Source organism: Aotus nancymaae, unplaced genomic scaffold, assembly GCF_030222135.1.
Source record: "Aotus nancymaae isolate 86718 unplaced genomic scaffold, 86718_ANA_hifiasm-v0.15.2.pri h1tg000020l, whole genome shotgun sequence".
Taxonomy (NCBI): Eukaryota; Metazoa; Chordata; class Mammalia; order Primates; family Aotidae; genus Aotus; species Aotus nancymaae.
Genome location: NW_026988432.1, coordinates 58,598,120 through 58,615,482, shown reverse-complemented (window position 1 = coordinate 58,615,482; position 17,363 = coordinate 58,598,120). Strand labels below are relative to the sequence as shown.

The 17,363-nt window shown below is 47.8% G+C and overlaps 1 protein-coding gene and 1 pseudogene across 1 annotated transcript; one reads left to right on the top strand and one right to left on the bottom strand.

Moving 5' to 3' along the window:
• The first annotated feature begins 544 nt into the window (after window positions 1–544).
• On the top strand, window positions 545–1,425 carry LOC135276073 (tubulin beta-4B chain-like; annotated as a pseudogene).
• A 2,594-nt stretch (window positions 1,426–4,019) lies between these two features.
• Window positions 4,020–14,858, bottom strand: LOC105713191 (nuclear pore complex-interacting protein family member B3-like). The gene is made up of 7 exons (XM_064379366.1): window positions 14,785–14,858; window positions 13,666–13,757; window positions 11,443–11,571; window positions 8,802–8,863; window positions 8,294–8,388; window positions 6,699–6,772; window positions 4,020–4,948 (listed from the first exon to the last, which is right to left on the bottom strand). The coding sequence occupies exons 3-7, from the start codon at window positions 11,509–11,511 to the stop codon at window positions 4,061–4,063; spliced, it is 1,188 nt and encodes a 395-aa protein (XP_064235436.1). The 5' UTR covers window positions 11,512–11,571; window positions 13,666–13,757; window positions 14,785–14,858; the 3' UTR covers window positions 4,020–4,060.
• Between the last annotated feature and the right edge of the window lie 2,505 nt (window positions 14,859–17,363).

Below are 17,363 nucleotides of genomic sequence, written 5' to 3'. Positions count from 1 at the left end.
GTGGCCAAGATGAGAAAATCACTTGAGCCCAGGAGTTTGAGACCAGCCTGAGCAACATAGTGAGACCCCATCTCTATTAATTTAATTAATTAATTAATTAATTTATTTTTGAGACAGAGTGTCTCTCTGTCATCCAGGCTGGAGTGCAGTGGCATGATCTCAGCTCACTACAACCTCTGCCTCCCCAGTTCAAGCGATTCTCCTGTCTCAGCCTCCTGAGTAGCTGGGATTACAAGTGCATGCCACCATACACAGCTAATTTTTGTATTTTTAATAGAGACACGGTTGCATGATGTTGGTCAGGCTGGTCTTGAACTCCTGACCTAGTGATCCACCCACCTCAGCCTCCCAAAATGTTGAGATTATAGATGTGAGCCACTTCACCCAGCCCTCTATGAATCTAAACATAAATAAAAGAAAACATTTGTGAGGTATGTAGTAGCTAACACAAAGGTATCTGAACATAAAATTAAGAAACAGCATATTAAATCCAGAAGTATAGTAAAAAACACAAAATAAAACAGCAAAGTGGCCGGGCCCCCCTGGGTGGGGGACTGGGTCTGGGATGGGTTTCCTCCTCATCAACAAGATCCGGGAGGAGTACCCAGACAGGATAATGAACATGTTCAGTGTGGTGCCCTCACCCAAGGTGTCAGACACGGTGGTGGAGCCCTACAATGCCACCCTCTCCATCCACCAGCTCATAGGAAACATAGATGGGACCTACTGCATCAATAACGAGGCTCTCTATGACATCTGCTTCAGAGCCTTAAAGCTGCTATGCCCACCTGTGGTGACCTGAACCACCTGGTATCTGCCACCATGAGTGGGGTCACCACCTGCCTGCACTTCCCATGCAGAAGCTGGCGGTGAACATGGTCCCATTCCCCCGCCTGCAAGTCTTCATGCCCACTTTTGCCCCACTGACCAGGAGGGCAGCCAGCAATACTGGGGCCCTGACAGTGCCCAAGCTGACCCAGCAGACGTTGGATTCCAAGAACATGATGGCAGCCTGCAGCCCTGCCATGGCCGCTACCTGACAGTGGCTGCCGTGTTCAGGGGCTGCATGTCCATGAAGGAGGTGGACAAGGTTAATGTCCAAAACAAGAACAGCAGCTACTTTGCTGAGTGGATCCCCAACAATGAGAAAATGGCTGTCTGTGACATCCTACCCCAAGAGCTAAAAATGTCCAAACCTTTATTGGCAACAGCAGGGCCATCCAGAAGCTGTTCTAGTGCATCTCGGAGCAGTTCACAGCCATGTTTCCACACAAGACCTTCCTGCACTGCTACACGAGCAAGGGCCTGGATGAGATGGAGTTTACCCAGGCCAAGAGCAACATGAATTACCTGGTGTTCAAATACCAACAGTACCAGGACACCATGGCCAAGGAAGAGGGCGAGTTCGAGGAGGAGGTGGCCTAGAGCCTGCAGTCACCGGGGAAAGCAGGGAGCGGTGTGAACTCATTATTCACTCCCAGTCTGTCCTCTGGCCTGTGCCTCTGTGTGTGCACTTGGTTTTCCCTGTCCACGTCCCCTGCTGTACACACACCATTACTGAAGCATTTTCATAGTGACAAAATTTTTTTTTGTTTGTTTATTTTCATGTGAACTTTTTTGCCCGATATACATTTTGTCTTCTATAAAATACCTGTGCCCCTACTGAATACTTCCGTGTGTGGCTGCAGATGTGTATGTATGTCATGAAGAATAATTATCTACAGATCACACATATAGATCTCAGATTTCACTGTGTGTGTGTTCCTGTAACCTCTTCATCTTGTAAGAATCTGAATTTTAGTCTTGGAGACAGAGGCTATCCCTTATCTTTTGAAACAGAGATAGGAAATCCCGGGGCCTGAGCTGTTACACCCTAAGGTTAGTAAACTTCAATGAACATCTTATGCTGATCTTCTGAGTGGGAATGTTCCCATGTAACCAGCGGGAGGGAGGAGGTTCTCCCTTTTAGCAGCTATTTGGCAAGATGCTTTCCTCATGGGCTTGGTCTCCTTGTCCTCACCATGACCTCATAACCACATCAGTCCCAGCTCACTTCTGAGAAAGCTGGGGCTCTGAGCCCCACTGAGAATTGGTGTCTGGGATCAGGCAGCAGGGACACAGTGAAGGGGGAGGATTTTACATGCCAAGGTTGGGAGAGGCAAAGCTGGGAGTCGCAGGGGGAGAGCGAGGTTGCTGGGGATAAGATGATGCCAGAACAGCTCAGGATTGGCTTTGAGTTTCCCACCAGAGTCAACCTGATTCTGAAGACCAAGGCGCAGCTCCAATAAACCAGACCCATCCTCACTGTTAGTCTCCTGGCACCATAAAAAGTAGGGGAGACAGGGCCCCCTGATAGAACCAAGTTAAATTTCCCAGAGCTCTAGGCATTCATTCACCCTGATCCAGAGCCTTCACACACCCAGGGAAAGAATCATTCCTACAGGTAATGGACTAAGGGCAGTAGGGCAATGAGAAAGTGCTGGAGGCATAATTCCCTGTGCACACCCGGCTATCTGAGCTCTCCCGTGGTGGCTCTATGGGGCCCTCAAGAAGCCTCCATGCTCCTGCTCACACTGCTTGCCCAGCCAGGAGCCTTCCAGCTCCACCTGAGTTACACAAACTCCCAAGTGAAAACAACCCACTCCAGCCTTTTCCACAGCCTCCTGCTTGTTCCCAGGAGATCCGGTCTCTTTCTTTTGCACCCTGGGTCCCTTCACTTGTGCTTCCACTGTGGGTGGGTGGTCACAAGCTCTCTGCCCTTTAGCGTGGATCTCTCTGCTGGAGGACACAGGATGCCCTGCAAGTCAGGGACAGGTCTCATCCCACACAGAGATGGCCATGTGGCCCAGGTTCGATGCACACCTGCAAAACTGCTATTTCTGGCTTCTATACACAATCTCTGGCTGGGCTGGTGGCTCAAGCCTGTAATCTCAGCACTTTGGAAGGCCTAAGTTGGCAGATGGCATGAGTCCAGGAGTTTGAGACCAGCCTGGGCAACATGGTGAAACACAATCTCTACAAAAAAAAAAAAGAGAGAGAGAGAGAGAGAGAGAGAGAGAAGTCATGGTGGCTCACACCTGTAATCCCAGCAGTTTGGGAGGCTGAGGTGGTTGGATCACCTGAGGTCAGGACTTCAAGACCAGCCTGGCCAATATGGTGAAACCCTGTCTCTACTAAAAATAGAAAAATTACCAGGTGTGATGGTATGCACCTGTAGTTTCAGCTACTCAGGAGGCTGAGGCAGAAGAATCACTTGAACCTGGGAGGTGGAGATTGCAGTGAGCTGAGATCTAAGATCCCACCACTGCACTCCAGCCTGGGTGACAGAGCAAGAATCCATCTCAAAAAAAAAAAAAAAAAAAAAGACTGGGCACTGTGGCTCATGCGTGTAATCCGAGCACTTTCAGAGGCCAAGGTGGGCAGATCATGAGATCAATAGATCAAGACTCTCCTGGCCAACATGGTGAAACGCTGTCACTACTAAAAATACAAAAAATTAGGTGGGCATGGTGACATGCACCTGTGGTCCCAGCTACTTGGGACGGAGAGGCAGGAGAATTGCTTGAACCTAAGAGGCAGAGGTTGCAGTCAACCAAGATGGTGCCACTGCACTACAGCCTGGCAACAGAGTGAGACTCCATCTCAAAAAAATTTTTTTAAATACAAAGGAGCCAAACGTGGTGGTGCATGACTGTAGTCCCTGCTGATCCTCTGGAGGCTAAGGTGGGAAGATCACCTGAACCCTGGAGATGGAGGTTGCACTGAGCCAGGATTGCACCACTGCACTCCAGCCTGAGTGACACAGTGAGACTCTGTCCCCACAAAATATAAAAAATCTGTCTTTATCTACAAGAGATACCTGCTGCCAAACTCATGACAAGGAAATAATGCAACCGACTGTGTACTCTCGGAAACTTGAGAGAAGTGAGCAGGATCTCAGCCGGTGTTACCCTTGTACTGCAAAGCCCTGCAGTACCATCTGTGACATTTCTTTCTATTCACTCAAAAAAGAAGAGATGAATATTTTTAAAAATTACTTTATACCGTTCGAATGAACACATCAAGTGGTACCTTTAGAGGTGATGGTAAAGGTCTCACAGGCCACATGACTAGAGGAGAGGGTGAAGTCTGAGAGGACACTCAGGTGAAGGTTGAGTGTCGGTTGAGAGAGCAGGTCAGCTGGCAGAGGTGTCAGAAGACACTCGGGTGGAGTTGTGTACGGACTCAGAAAATCATTGGCTAAAGGTGGTAGAGGTAATACAAGACACTCATGTGCAGGCGTCTGTGGTCTTGAAAACTCATCATCTGTAGAAGCTGGAAGAGGTGTCAGAAGACACTCGGGTGGAGTTGAATATGGATTCAGAAAATCATTCGCTAAAGGTGGTAGAGATAATAGACACTCATGTGCAGGCATCTGTGGTCTTGAAAACTCATCATCTGTAGAGGCTGGCAGGGGTGTCAGAAGACACTCGGGCGGAGTTACGTATGGACTCAGAAAATCATTTGCTAAAGGTGGTAGAGGTAATAGACACTCATGTGCAGGCGTCTGTGGTCTTGAAAACTCATCATCTGTAGAAGCTGGCAGTGGTGTCAGAAGACACTCAGGTGGAGTTGCATATAGACTCAGAAAATCATTCGCTAAAGGTGGTAGAGGTAGTAGAAGACACTCATGTGCAGGTGTCTGTGGTCTTGAAAACTCATCATCTGTAGAAGCTGGCAGGGGTGCCAGAAGACATTCGGGTGGAGTTGTGTACAGACTCAGAAAATCATTGGCTAATGGTGGTAGAGGTGCCAGAAGTCTTTTGTGTTTAGGTGTCTGTAGTCCCAGGTGACACCCAGATGGAGGATGTGGCCAGCAAGCCATCAGTGGTCTTGAAGGGTCAGCCATGAGGTAGGGTGAGTAGAGCAATCCTGAGCAATGATATTGCTGTGCTGCAGCCAAATTAACCTGTAGGCAGAAGGAAGAATTATTTTGAAATGTATGAATCTGACAGACAGAACCACCACTGCCAACACAGGCTGCACCTTATGTTGCTGCTGATAGTTTTTTGCACCTTTCCGTCCTCCAGGTTTCAAAACAGCAGCATCAGTGTCATGAAGTCACCCTCCCACTAAGTACCACTGACAGCTGGGGAGTGAAGAAGAGTCATTGGGACAAACTGTTTACTCCACATGCCACTGCGTCTGTCTGCAAATGTAGGCAGGCTGGGGCCTGCCCCAGGGAAGACACAGTCATAGCACAGTAAGGAAGAAGCATCTGTCAGACACAGGAATGTCTCTGTCCATCCTCATTCCTCCCTCATCGCCATCACCAGAGCATGTTCTTTGCATCAGATAAACAGCGAGTAAGAGAGGTATGAAAAGCCCATTGTCCACACATGTGTTACAGCTTCTTTTTGCAGAATGTTCTCCAGGCCTTTTATGTTCCGTCTCTGATTCTCAAAACTCTGCAAGTCAGTGTGACCACCCTGCTCCAAATCTATGAAAACAGAGGCTCCCCAAGGAAGAAGAACATGTGCCCAGGGTCACAGAGCTTGCAGGAGGCAGAGTGGAAGTCTATTCCTGCTCTGCCTGCAGGACCCTCTCATTTTCCCTCTGATTCCCTTCTTGACAAAGGCTCTTCTTCACTCTGGGGGTGCCCTCCATGAGCACAGATGGCTCTGGGAAATGTGGATTCTTGAAGATAAGCAGGGAAACTGGGAGAGGGTTTTCTGACAGAAGAATCTGACATACAGAAGTCAGTTAGGCATGGCTAGAGTATTTCTTTTAACTCCCAGGTAATACAAATTTTAAGTGCATTATGACATAAATAATACTTTTGTCCAGGGAATAATGAGGTGGGACTTCTGAAAAAAGCAAGTTTAAGCAATGTGTTTAATTTCAAGTGTACAGTTCCCATCATGTGTAATCATAGGACTCAGCAGCTGTTGAAGGTACAGAGGCCAGACGAGAACCAGCATAGCTGAGCATCATTTAAGGCCTTGGTTGGGAATTGTCACTGTGGGTAATAGGTTACATTCACTTTCACTAACTCACAATCGAGGCTTTTTTTTATTACAAATACGGAGACTCTGACACTTAGAATGTTAGATCAGGGCACCGCCACATGGGGGTGAAGGCATTTTTGCACAACACAGTTACCAACAGGAATGGGAGTGTGATGAACTATGAAATTGACCTTGACGAAGAGCATTCAAAATTGCACAAAGCACATATTAATGTTGGATTAATGAGTTTTCACTTTCATCACTTCTGGGAATACAGCAGATATTTCAAATGTTGATCACCTACCTTGTAGAAAAAAACAAACAAAACCACAGCAAAATAAAAGAAAACCCCACATAATTCAGAAATAGACCCCACAACACCTTGAGTAACAGATCAGTCAGAGTTCACTGGGCCATGAGACCCATGAAAGTGGAGGTCAGTGGAATTCCTGTTATTTCCAGAAACAGAACAGTAAAAGCCCTTCAGCCCTCAGTCCCTAAGCATTTATGGCTTCTGGAGGTGCCACTGAAGATCACTAGCTGGGAATGAAGAAGCCAGAAAGCTTATGGGAAAAATTTTGCTTCTGAAAAAGTCCAGACAGAAAAGGTATCACAGAACCTACAGAGCAGAGGCCAGGCCAGGAGAGGATGATGGAGGAAAAGACTACAGTGTCCTGATACAGGCACAGTGAAAATGACCCCAGCATTTACCTTTGTCTTCTCTGTGTTTTCACTTGGGACGCAGCTGCTGTTCCTCACGGGAACCGAATGAGGTCCTGAATCTGCTAAGGGCAAGAGAAGGGAATGGGGCTAAATCTGGCTCGCATGTTCTGTGAAGAATAAGAAACCCTCCACGCCTTCTGCTGCCATCTCACCCTCTTTGCCACACTCAGGTCCCTTACCAGAGGCACAGGGTTAATTGACCAGATGCATCAGAGGACCCTGGAGCCCTCTGGGCCTGAGCCTTGAGGAAGATACTGCAGAGTCCTGGTCCAGGGGTTTTCTTAACTCTCAACAGGCTGTGGACAAGTCGGGCTCTAACCAGTTGGAAATGAGCTTTAAATCAGGGTTCCCAGTACACATCAAAGGAAATCACCCATCATGTGAGCACAGACTCCAAATTAAAATAGAAACAGCCATGGATGGGAAGAACATCTATAGGGCCAGGACAGGAGCAGCACTGCTCCTTTTCTTCAAGCTGTAGGGGCATTTAAAATCCTGCAGATTCATAGTGAATCTAACCTCCATATCTCACCAGGCATTGTCAATGTTTATGAACAGAAATGAACATAAAGAGACTAACAGCCATGAGAAAAGGTAAGTGCTACAGAAATTAAATGAGGGCTGGATGTGGTGGCTCACACTTGTAATCCGAGAACTTTGGAAGGCTGAGGTGGGCAGATCACTTGAGGTCAAGAGTTAGAGACAAGCCTGACCAACATGGTGAAACTCTGCCTCTACTAAAAATACAAAAAGAAAAAATTTGCCAGGCATGGTGGCAGGCACATGTAATCCCAGCCACTTGGGAGGCTGAGGCAGAAGAACTGCTTGAACTCAGGAGGTGGAGGTTGCAGTGAGCAAAAATTGTGCCACTGCACTTCAACCTCAGTGACTGAGCAAGGTTTTCAAAATGAAAAGGAAAGAAAAGAAAAAAAGAAAGAAAGAAGAAATCAACTGGAAAGTTTTAGGGTCACACTTCAAATGTTAGAGTAAGATTACATAGAAATTTAGCTTACTAAAGGAGTTATATAGTTCACAATAAACAATTTAAATAAGCAAAAGGAATGAAGGAAGTTCCAAAAAGTACAAATAAATGCTTCTTTTCTTAAAGCAGATCTCATGTACTGTTTTATTGATCCATGAAGACATCACCTGAAAATCTCTGCTCTCATCAGCACTTACAGCTCCCATTCTAAAATGTTATCGTTGTTACTTTTCTCAAATGAAAGAAAAACAAAGCCTTCACACTGACTCAAGATGGGAAGGGGAGCTGGCCCATTTGCCTTGTAGGCTCATCTTCACAGTTAAAACTAACCAAGGCATCAGTGGGGGGCAAAGTCCACAGTCAGTGGAGAGGTCTGAGCTCTATCATTCACACAGGACTAGCCAAGAGCCATTCAGCCAGGGCACTTGAGAAAAATGGGGTCCTGCCCCCCAGCAGGACAACTGTTCTCTTCATAAGTGCTAGGAACTGTTTCCAGGAGACATGACAATTACCCCACCTGAGCCCTCACCCCCAAAAGGAGAAGCAGGGTATGTGGACTGTGCAGCAGAAACTAAGCGGCTGCCTTCACGGGAGCTCCTACCTCGCCAGAAAGCGTTCTTCAGGCACAGGTGTTTCTGGGCTGGCCCCTCACTCATGTGTCTCCTTGGCACTCTCCTCTTTCTCCTCATTTCCCATCTAGAAGACAGAGAAAGAACTGACTTGAAAAAGAATTAAAACACCACGTTCTTCACTAGACACTTGAAGCTTCCTCTTAAAACAAAAACATCCTTAAAAATGACCATAACAACTGAGCGTGGTGGCGCAAGCCTGCAATCCCAGCACTTTGGGAGGCTGAGGTGGCCAGATCACCTGAGGTTGGGAGTTTGAGACCAGCCTGACCAACAAGGAGAAATTGTCTCTACTAAAAATACAAAAAAGTCAGGTAGTGGCACATGCTTTTAATTCCATCTACTTGGGAGCCTGACACAGAGAACTGCTTGAACCCGGGAGGTGGAGGTTGCAGTGTGCTGAGATTTCACCACTGCACTCCAGCCTGAGTGACGGAGACTCCGGCTCAAAAAGAAAAAAAATCCATCACAATGACCTACCTGTGCTGCTTGTAGGCAGCCTTGCTCTCTGCCGTCTCCCCCTCCAAGGCTTGAGCACAGAACTGTGGGGAGAAAAATACATCCATGTCCTCATCTGGCAGACTATACCCAAAAGCAAGGAAAACAAAGAATCAAAACTTACCCAGTTGTCAAGAGCCTTTCTTGGAGAAGAGGTGACCTGAAAAAGCCACCACACCCAGCCTGAAAGAACATCTTTCAAGTTCTTTATGGAATTTGATTTTTCTGATTTTAACTCACAGGTAATTTAGTTAAAATCAGAAGTGGTACATGAAAAAACATCCCCTCCCCAGGCGTGGTGGCTCACGCTTGTAATCCCAGCACTTTGAGAGGCTTAGGTGGGTGGATCACTTGAGATCGGGAGTTTGAGACCAGCCTGGCAAACATGGTGAAACCCCAACTCTACTAATAAAAAAATTAGCTGGGTGTGGTGGTGACCGCCTGTCATTCCAGCTGCTCATTGGGAGCTGAGGCAGGAGAATCACTTAAACCCATGAGGTAGAGGTTGCAGTGAGCCAAGATCACACCATTATACTCCAGGCTGGGTGACAGAGCCAGACTGTCAAAAAAAAAAAAAAAGAGAGAAAACTTCCCCCAACTTGTATTGACAATTCTCTGTTCAGGACTAAGTAGGGTAGAGACTGTTAAATGCGGCAGGGTGTGGTGGCTCACACCTGTAATCCCAGCACTTTGGGAGGCCGAGGTGGGTGGATCACCTGAGTTCAGAGTTCAAGACCAGCCTGGTAAAAATGGTGAAATCCCGTCTCTACCAAAAATACAAAAATTAGCCGGGCATGGTGGTACAGGCCTGTAGTTCCAGCTACTTGGGAGGCTGGGGCAGGAGTCTCACTGGGACCTAGGAGGCAGAGGTTGCAGTGAGCTGAGATTGTGTCACCGCACTCCAACCTGGGCCAGAGAGTCAGACTCCATTTCAAAAAAAAAAAAAAAAAAAAAGGAGAAAGGCAGTCCTGAATGGCAGGTAATTATCTAGGTTGTAAAAATAAAACATACTTCCTCTTCCCTTGAATATAAAAAGCATTGTGGGATTAGTGCTTTTTTCTTGGATCCTTGTTCAGAAGGAGGTTCAGCCCCCAGACAACCACGTTTTTACTGTCATGAAAGGTAAGAGAAAGTAGAGAGCTCACTTTACCCAATGGACAAAAAGGCTCAAATGATGACACAACTTAGCAGTCAAATTCTTATCAAGTACAGACTTTGGACATACTGATCCCTCTCCACCTGCAACCGGGAACATGCACTTTGATGATGTCATTTGAAATTACCCTGCTCAGACACACTGTTCGTTGATTCTCTAAAGGGCAGTTCCTACAGATTCTCTGGGGCTTTCTCTGCATGATGAGATGATGCAGTGCAGCTCTGCCCTTCACCGTCCTGCAGTTTGTCGCCTCTTCCCCATGATCTCAGAGGAACTTTGTCTCAGGCCAACTTTGTTCCTTGGGATCTTTCATTTCCCCTAAAAAATCACTGACTCCCCCTCTAAATTGCCTCCATCTCCATCTATCTCCCTCTCCCCTGAGAACAGGGTACCCTTTAAGCATCAACCATCTGACCCTTCTTGCAGTCTCATTTTTCAGCTGGCTCCCATGTTTATGCCTGCTCTATGTTTTTCTTCTCCTGTTAAGCTCTCTGTTGTCAGTTTCTGCAGTGAATCTTTAGAGAGTGAAAGCTTTCCTTCCAGCCATACGATAGAATTATAAAGCAGAAAAGTTTAGACAGAATTTCCTATTTAAGTGCCAAAATTTCATACTCCATTTCTGATAAAGATCACAAAGGGGCCGGGCGCGGGGGCTCACGCCTGTAATCCCAGGACTTTGGGAGGCCGAGGCAGGTGGATCACGAGGTCAAGAGATCGAGACCATCCTGGTCAACATGGTGAAACCCCGTCTCTACTAAAAATACAAAAAATTAGCTGGGCATGGTGGTGCATGCCTGTAATCCCAGCTACTCAGGAGGCTGAGGCAGGAGAATTGCCTGAACCCAGGAGGCGGAGGTTGCGGTGAGCCGAGATCGCGCCATCGCACTCCAGCCTGGGTAACAAGAGCGAAACTCCATCTCCAAAAAAAAAAAAAAAAAAGGCGGGGAGAGATCCAAGATGGCCGCTTAGGAGGAACTCGGGAATGCAGCTCCAAGAGAAAGCACAGAGGGTGAGTGGACGCCGTATTTCCAGACTGATTTTTACTGCCCACAGACCAGGAGATTCACACGCAGAGAAGCCACACAGGTCGCCAGCGTGTGGGTGAAGGGGAGGAAGGCAGCAAATCACACTGCCACGTATGCACCTATGCAACAACCTTGCATGTTTTTCACATGTACCCCAAAACCTAAAATGCAATTAAAAAAAAAAAAATCACAAAAGTTAAAAAAACAAACTTAGTTTTGACTCAAAGCTCTGTTGACATTCTATTAAACAAACACCAACCTATTTAATTTTCATAATGTAAATGGCAGATACTTTTATAATTCTTATGCTAATCAATAATTTCCCTGATGTTTTTGGTAAAACCCAATATTCATAATAAAGTCCAGAACCATGAATTGTTTTAAATAATTTCTTCTTATGTGTGATTACAAGTATACCTCTACAGGAAGTTAGTATACTCACAAAAAAGCGAATTTTTCGGAGGAAAAGTCGAACTATAGAAACTCCCAGATATACACCAGTGAAGAGCATCCACAGAATGCCAGGAAAGTCATGCCCAGTGTACTCATCATTAGGTGGAAAACTGATGACCTGGAACAATAATAGTTGAAATAATGAAAAGGTCAGTGACATTCACAATATTTCAGTAAAAAATAATAATCTTTAGAAACCATCAACCTCCTCCAAGAGGTAACCACACCCCTCAGATATCACCAGGGGATTCCACTGCTTCAAAAAAGATTGGAAGTTACCAGTCTCATGTTTTTTGCATGGCTGGTAGTGTGTTTAGGCATTCTAAATGTACACTGCCTTTTTTTTCTTGACGTAAAGCAGGGATATCCAATTTGTTGGCTTCCCTGGGCAATATTAAAAGAAGGAAACTTGTCTTAGGCCACACATAAAATACACTAACCCTAACAATAGCTGATGATCTAAAAAATATCACAAAAGGCCAGATGTGGTGGCTCATGCCTGTAATCCCAGCACTCTTGGAGAGTGAGGCTAGGGGATCATCTGAGGTCAGGAGTTCCAGACCAGCATGGCCAAAATGGTGAAACCTCATCTCTATCCAAAATACAAAAATTAGTCAGGTATGGTGGCAGATGCCTGCAATACCAGCTACTCAGGAGGCTGAGGTAGAAGAATCGCTTGAACCAGGGAGGGAGAGGTTGAAGTGAGTCAATATCACGCTATTGCACTCCAGCCTGGGAGACAAGTGGGAGACTTTGTCTCAAAAAAACAAAAACAAAAACAAAAATCACAAAAAAATTTTTTTTTTTTTTTTGAGACATGTCCCACTCAGTCACCCAGGCTAGAGTGCAGTGGTGCAATCTCAGCTCACTGCAACCTCCGCCACCTGGATTCAAGCCATTCTCCTGCCTCAGCCTCCTGAGTAGCTGGTACTACAGGCACCTGCCACCACGCCTGACTAACTTTTATATTTTTAGTAGAGACAGCATTTCACCATGTTGGTCAGGCTGGTCTGGAGCTCCTGACCTCAACTGATCCACCAGCCTCAGCCTCCCAGTTACAGGCCTGAGCCACCACACCAGGCCTGTCATTTCTTTATATTTAAATAACATAAGGACTTTAAGACCCTTTCTCCTTTGGGTCAATCAATGATCTGCACCATACACATTTTACAAAACCAAGGACAATACAGTCCTCACTCACATCCTGGTCACGTCACTCCTAGTGACTCCCGCATTGCAAACCTCCCAGCAGGTGCAGCCCTTTCCTCTCCATCTGATGGGCTTCTAATCTCCCATCACACTGACTGGACACAGACTCCCTAGAGGCAGCCCCCAAGAGCAGAAGACAGGGATGACACAGAAGTTCCTAAACAGTCATCAAATGACAAAACTCAAATGACATTTCATCTTGTTTTGGTTTTGTTTTAGACAAGAGTGCAGTAGGCATCCAACTAATCATTTTTGGAATCTTTTGTAGAGATGGGTTTGGCTATGATGCCCAGGCTAGTCTTGAACTCCTGGACTCAGGTGATCTGCCCACCTTAACCCCCCAAAGTGCTGAAATTACAGGCCTGCACTGTGTAATATGCCAAGTGACACAGCCCAATAACAAGGAAGAAACCCCAAGGGCCCAGCGTCTACTCACATGGGTGGATTGATGGCTGGGAAACCCCAGCAGGAGGAGCCAAAAGAGCGGCCACGACACCCACATGTCCTGGTCCTCTCAGGGTGCCCTGAGAGGGCCAGGACAGAGGTGGGGGTGGCTTAGGGCTGGGGGAGGGAAGGGGATGGGGATGGGGCAGGATCTGAGTTGGGGAGGGGGATGGGAGGGAAGGGGAGGGAGGGGTACAGGGGATGTTGGGCACCTGGAGGAGGGGGAGGAGAAAGGAGTCTAGGAAAGGATCGGGTTGAAACAGTCTTCAAGTGCGAGTGGGAGGTTCAGCTACAAGTCAGGGAGAAAGTCTATCGGGGAAGCCACAGGACACGCGGGGCAAGAAAGCGGGAGGCTCAGGAGCAATTAGACGGAGACCAGGGCTCTGGTTTCCACCAAACCTTCTCCTGTCTGGGCGCTGCCTAGGCAACCCTCATGCTTTATACTCCCTCTCCACCAATCCCTGGCCCCGGAATGTGATACGTCTCCTCCAGTGCCCCTCCCCCACCTCAGCCCCCAACTGACTCCCAAGGACAGGTCCTCTCTGGAACCTTCACAGACCTGATTTCTGGTCTTCCCCACCAGCTCCCTGTCCCTGCTTCTGGGCGGCTCATTCCTTCCTGAACTTCCAGGGTTCTCATGATCAGTCTTGGCTGCAAAACATAAGAAACAAATGATGGCAGGATGGCAGGAAGAACCTCACACACAAACAGAGTGGGAGGCTCTACAGCCCCCTCTCAGCCATTCATATTCTAAGCAACAAAACATCAGAAGGATGCAGAAGGTCCCAATGGTAAAGCATCTCCATCACATCCATGCAGTCATCATCCATCATCCTGTATCTCGGGAACAAATGTTGGAGCTACACTGGTTTTAAGCGCCATTGGAGATCGCGCCATTTGACACTATCTCAAAAATAAAAATAAAAGTCAATAAACTACAAAACTATTTCTAGAACTCTAATAAGGAAACTTAAGTGTTCAAAAAACTGCTAAGTGACATGAAACAAAACAAAAAATCCATAAAATTAAGATAATGTCTTTATAACTTGTAGTTAAAACATTGTTGATTTATTACTTTTTTTGAGTTTCTGAGATGGAGTCTCACTCTGTCGCCCAGGCTGCAGTGCAGTGGCGATCTCGGCTCACTGCAACCTCCCCTTCCTGAGTTAAAGTGATTCTCCTGCTTCAGCCTTCCAAGTAGCTGGGACTGCAGGCGCTTGCCACCACGCCCAGCTAATTTTTGCATTTTTAGTAAAGATGCGGTTTCACCTTGTTGGCCAGGCTGGTCGAAAGCTCCTGATTTCAGGTGATTCCCACCCCTCCCTCCCCACGCCTGGAACTCCCATAGTGCTGGGATCACAGGCGTGAGCCACTGCACCCGCCCTTTACTTGTTTTGTTTTCTAGATTTAAGAAGCGTTTTTTTCGTAAGTTATCCATAATTTACACCGATTTGGTAAAGCACACTCTTGTGTACAGAGGTGGGTGGAAGCATTTGTTTTTCCTCCCTACTTGATCCCTCCAAAGTTTGGAACCTATTCATACATATTCTTATTTGTTCATATGTTCTCATTATCAGCAGGCGATAATCAGAAAGAGTGGTTCTATCATCAGCCTTTGACTGAAGCATCCCGTTTAAGAATATGCAGAAAATGCCTGGCCCCGAGTTTGCAGACTCACAGTGAGGAAGAAAGTGTCCCTCCCTGCAGGCCCGAGAGCCTTAGAGCTTTCCGGGGAGCAACACGGCAGGGACAGGCCAGGCAGCTGCTTGCGGGCAGGAACCAGGGGGCGCAGCCCCGGGCCGACCCTCCTGCAGGCGGGGACATTCTGCTTCCTGGCGTCTTTCTCCTCCGCACCCCCGGCTGCTGGGGGAGCGGAAGCTGCCCAGTGCCTGGAGGTCGCTCCGTCGCCTCCTCCCGCCGCGGGAAGGGAGAGGCGGTGGCGGCGGCCGGAGCGGAAGCTGCCCAGTGCCTGGAGGTCGCTCCGTCGCCTCCTCCCGCCGCGGGAAGGGAGAGGCGGTGGCGGCGGCCGGAGCGGAAGCTGCCCAGTGCCTGGAGGTCGCTCCGTCGCCTCCTCCCGCCGCGGGAAGGGAGAGGCGGTGGCGGCGGCCGGAGCGGGCTGGGCGGCCTGAGGCGAAAGCCCTGCTGAGCCCTGCTGACCCCGGGAGGAAGCGGCTGCACCACTATCTTCCCAGAGGAGCAAAGGCGCCTCGCGAGAACATGCAGCCCAGTGGAACCCCGCCCTGCCGCCCCGGGAGCGGGCAGGAGCGAAGCAGACGGGAAGCCCCGAGCAGGGCGCTGGGCACCAACAAGCGCCACAGCAACCTCCAGCCTCTAGGGGGCGCCACACCAACCTCCAGGCGGCGCCCACACCAGCCTCTAGGGGGCGCGGCACCAACCTCGAGGCGACACCCACACCAGCCTCCAGGGGGCGCCACACCAGCCTCCAGGCGGCACCCACACCAACCTCCAGGCGGCACCCACACTAGCCTCCAGGGGGCGCCGCACGAACCTCCAGGCGGCACTCACACTAGGAGTGACTGCCCTTAGGACCCTGTTCCACCATTTTTGCTTTTCTTTCACGACTCCAAAACACACCCTTGTTCAATTTTTCTGTAATCCTAAAACTGCTCTAAAAATAGTCTATTAATTTTTTAAAAATTTTAAAAGCACCCTGCCCTTGTGGGATCAGTGTGATGTCCAGGCAGTCTAGGTCTCTTCAGACTAAATTGTGAAAGAGGGCAAAAGAGTTAACACAGCTCTGCCCTTGTATTTTGCCCCTATGGGCAGTATCTCTAATAACTACCTGCACAATTTCCTTCAGGTCAAGCCTCCCTTGAGAGCTTGTCTGGCCTTGCCCATCATTGTGGCAGCCTCCCGGCCTTTGCTACTTTGGGGCTCCATCGTACACATGGATGTTAATGAGCTGCACTCGGCACCTGCCTCTCCCACCTCCCACAGCCTGCAGAGGAGGCACCACTGAACTTCCTGGTGATGCTGGAGACCCCCCCACCAGGCCTGATGGCCTTAATGGATGGGATGGCCTTGAGGCCCTCCTTTGGAACATGGTCCTCTGGAGGTCTTCTGGCTTTACATGTTAGATGCATTCCAGCATACCCACTTCCCTCAGCCTTTCCATTTCTTCCTCTCGTCTCTGCCAGGGCAACTCAGCCATTTCCACATCACTGAGGGCCATCATTTTACATGTGCTCTTATGAGTCACCACCTCAGTAGTGAGTTTGCCCCCATCCCCTGGGGTCCATGCCATGGTGTTAAATCCTGTGTTCTGAAAAAGTGCCCTCAAGCCAGTGAATTCTTGCTTATTGAGACTTATGCTCTGGTCCTCATGATGAAGCACTCGTATGGTGTTGGATTAAAGCTGGAGATATTCATATGAACTCCTGGTTTTTAATATATTGATACAGATGGAGACATAAATATAGATGTGTTTATGTACTTGCATACTTCTATTTTCTTTTCTTGTTTCTTTTCAGACAGAGTCTTGCTTTGTTGCCCAGGCTGGAGTGCAATGGCACGATCTCGGCTTACTGCAACCTCCACCTCCTGGGTTTAGGCAATTCTCTCACCTCAGCCCCCCAAGTAGCTGGGACTACAGGCAAGCACCACTACGCTCAGCCTCCCAAAGTGCTGGGATGACAGGCGTGAGCCACTGCGTGGCCATTTTTTTCTTTTTTAAAGTACAGATGGGGTCTCTGTGTTGCTCAGGCTGGTCTTGACTTCCCGGGCTCAGGCAATCTTTAGCCTCCCAAAATGCTGGGATTACAGGCATGAGCTGCTCTGCTTGACCCAGATTTTGGTTTCTAAACATCATTGTTCATTAAAAGGAACCAGGGATTGTTGGAGAATTGGCTGATTGCAGGGGTGGGGCATGGGACAGTATAGGATGGGACTGGAACATCATAGTGTGTCAGAAAGTAAGAAAATGCTCAAAGAATGATGGAGAAATGTCAAAAAAAGGACACAGGGGCTAGCCTGACAAGTTCCTGCTGGCCAAGTCTGGGACAATTTAAACATGAAAATAAATAGTGATAGTTACGGGATTACAACCCATTGATTGAAATAAGAATCCGTGGGTCCATACTGATATAAATGAACAAATGGTGGAGAAGGGAAACTTCTTCCTTAAAAAGAATGCCAAGTAACAAGAAGGAATGATAGAAAGAATATAGAAGTTTAAAAATCATATTTTGGCAACCAACACAGTAATAATTCATTCAAGAGACACGATGTTAAGTAAAA

What these genes read in the sequence shown, in the direction of transcription:
- LOC105713191 (XM_064379366.1), bottom strand. Translation starts at nt 11,511, where the DNA reads ATGCTCTTCACTGGTGTATATCTGGGAGTTTCTATAGTTCGACTTTTC. An exon ending in GCTGCCTACAAGCAGCACAG is followed by an intron (nt 8,389 to 8,801) that starts GTAGGTCATTGT and finishes TCTGTCTTCTAG; the next exon opens with ATGGGAAATGAGGAGAAAGA. An exon ending in GAAGAACGCTTTCTGGCGAG is followed by an intron (nt 6,773 to 8,293) that starts GTAGGAGCTCCC and finishes TCTTGCCCTTAG; the next exon opens with CAGATTCAGGACCTCATTCG.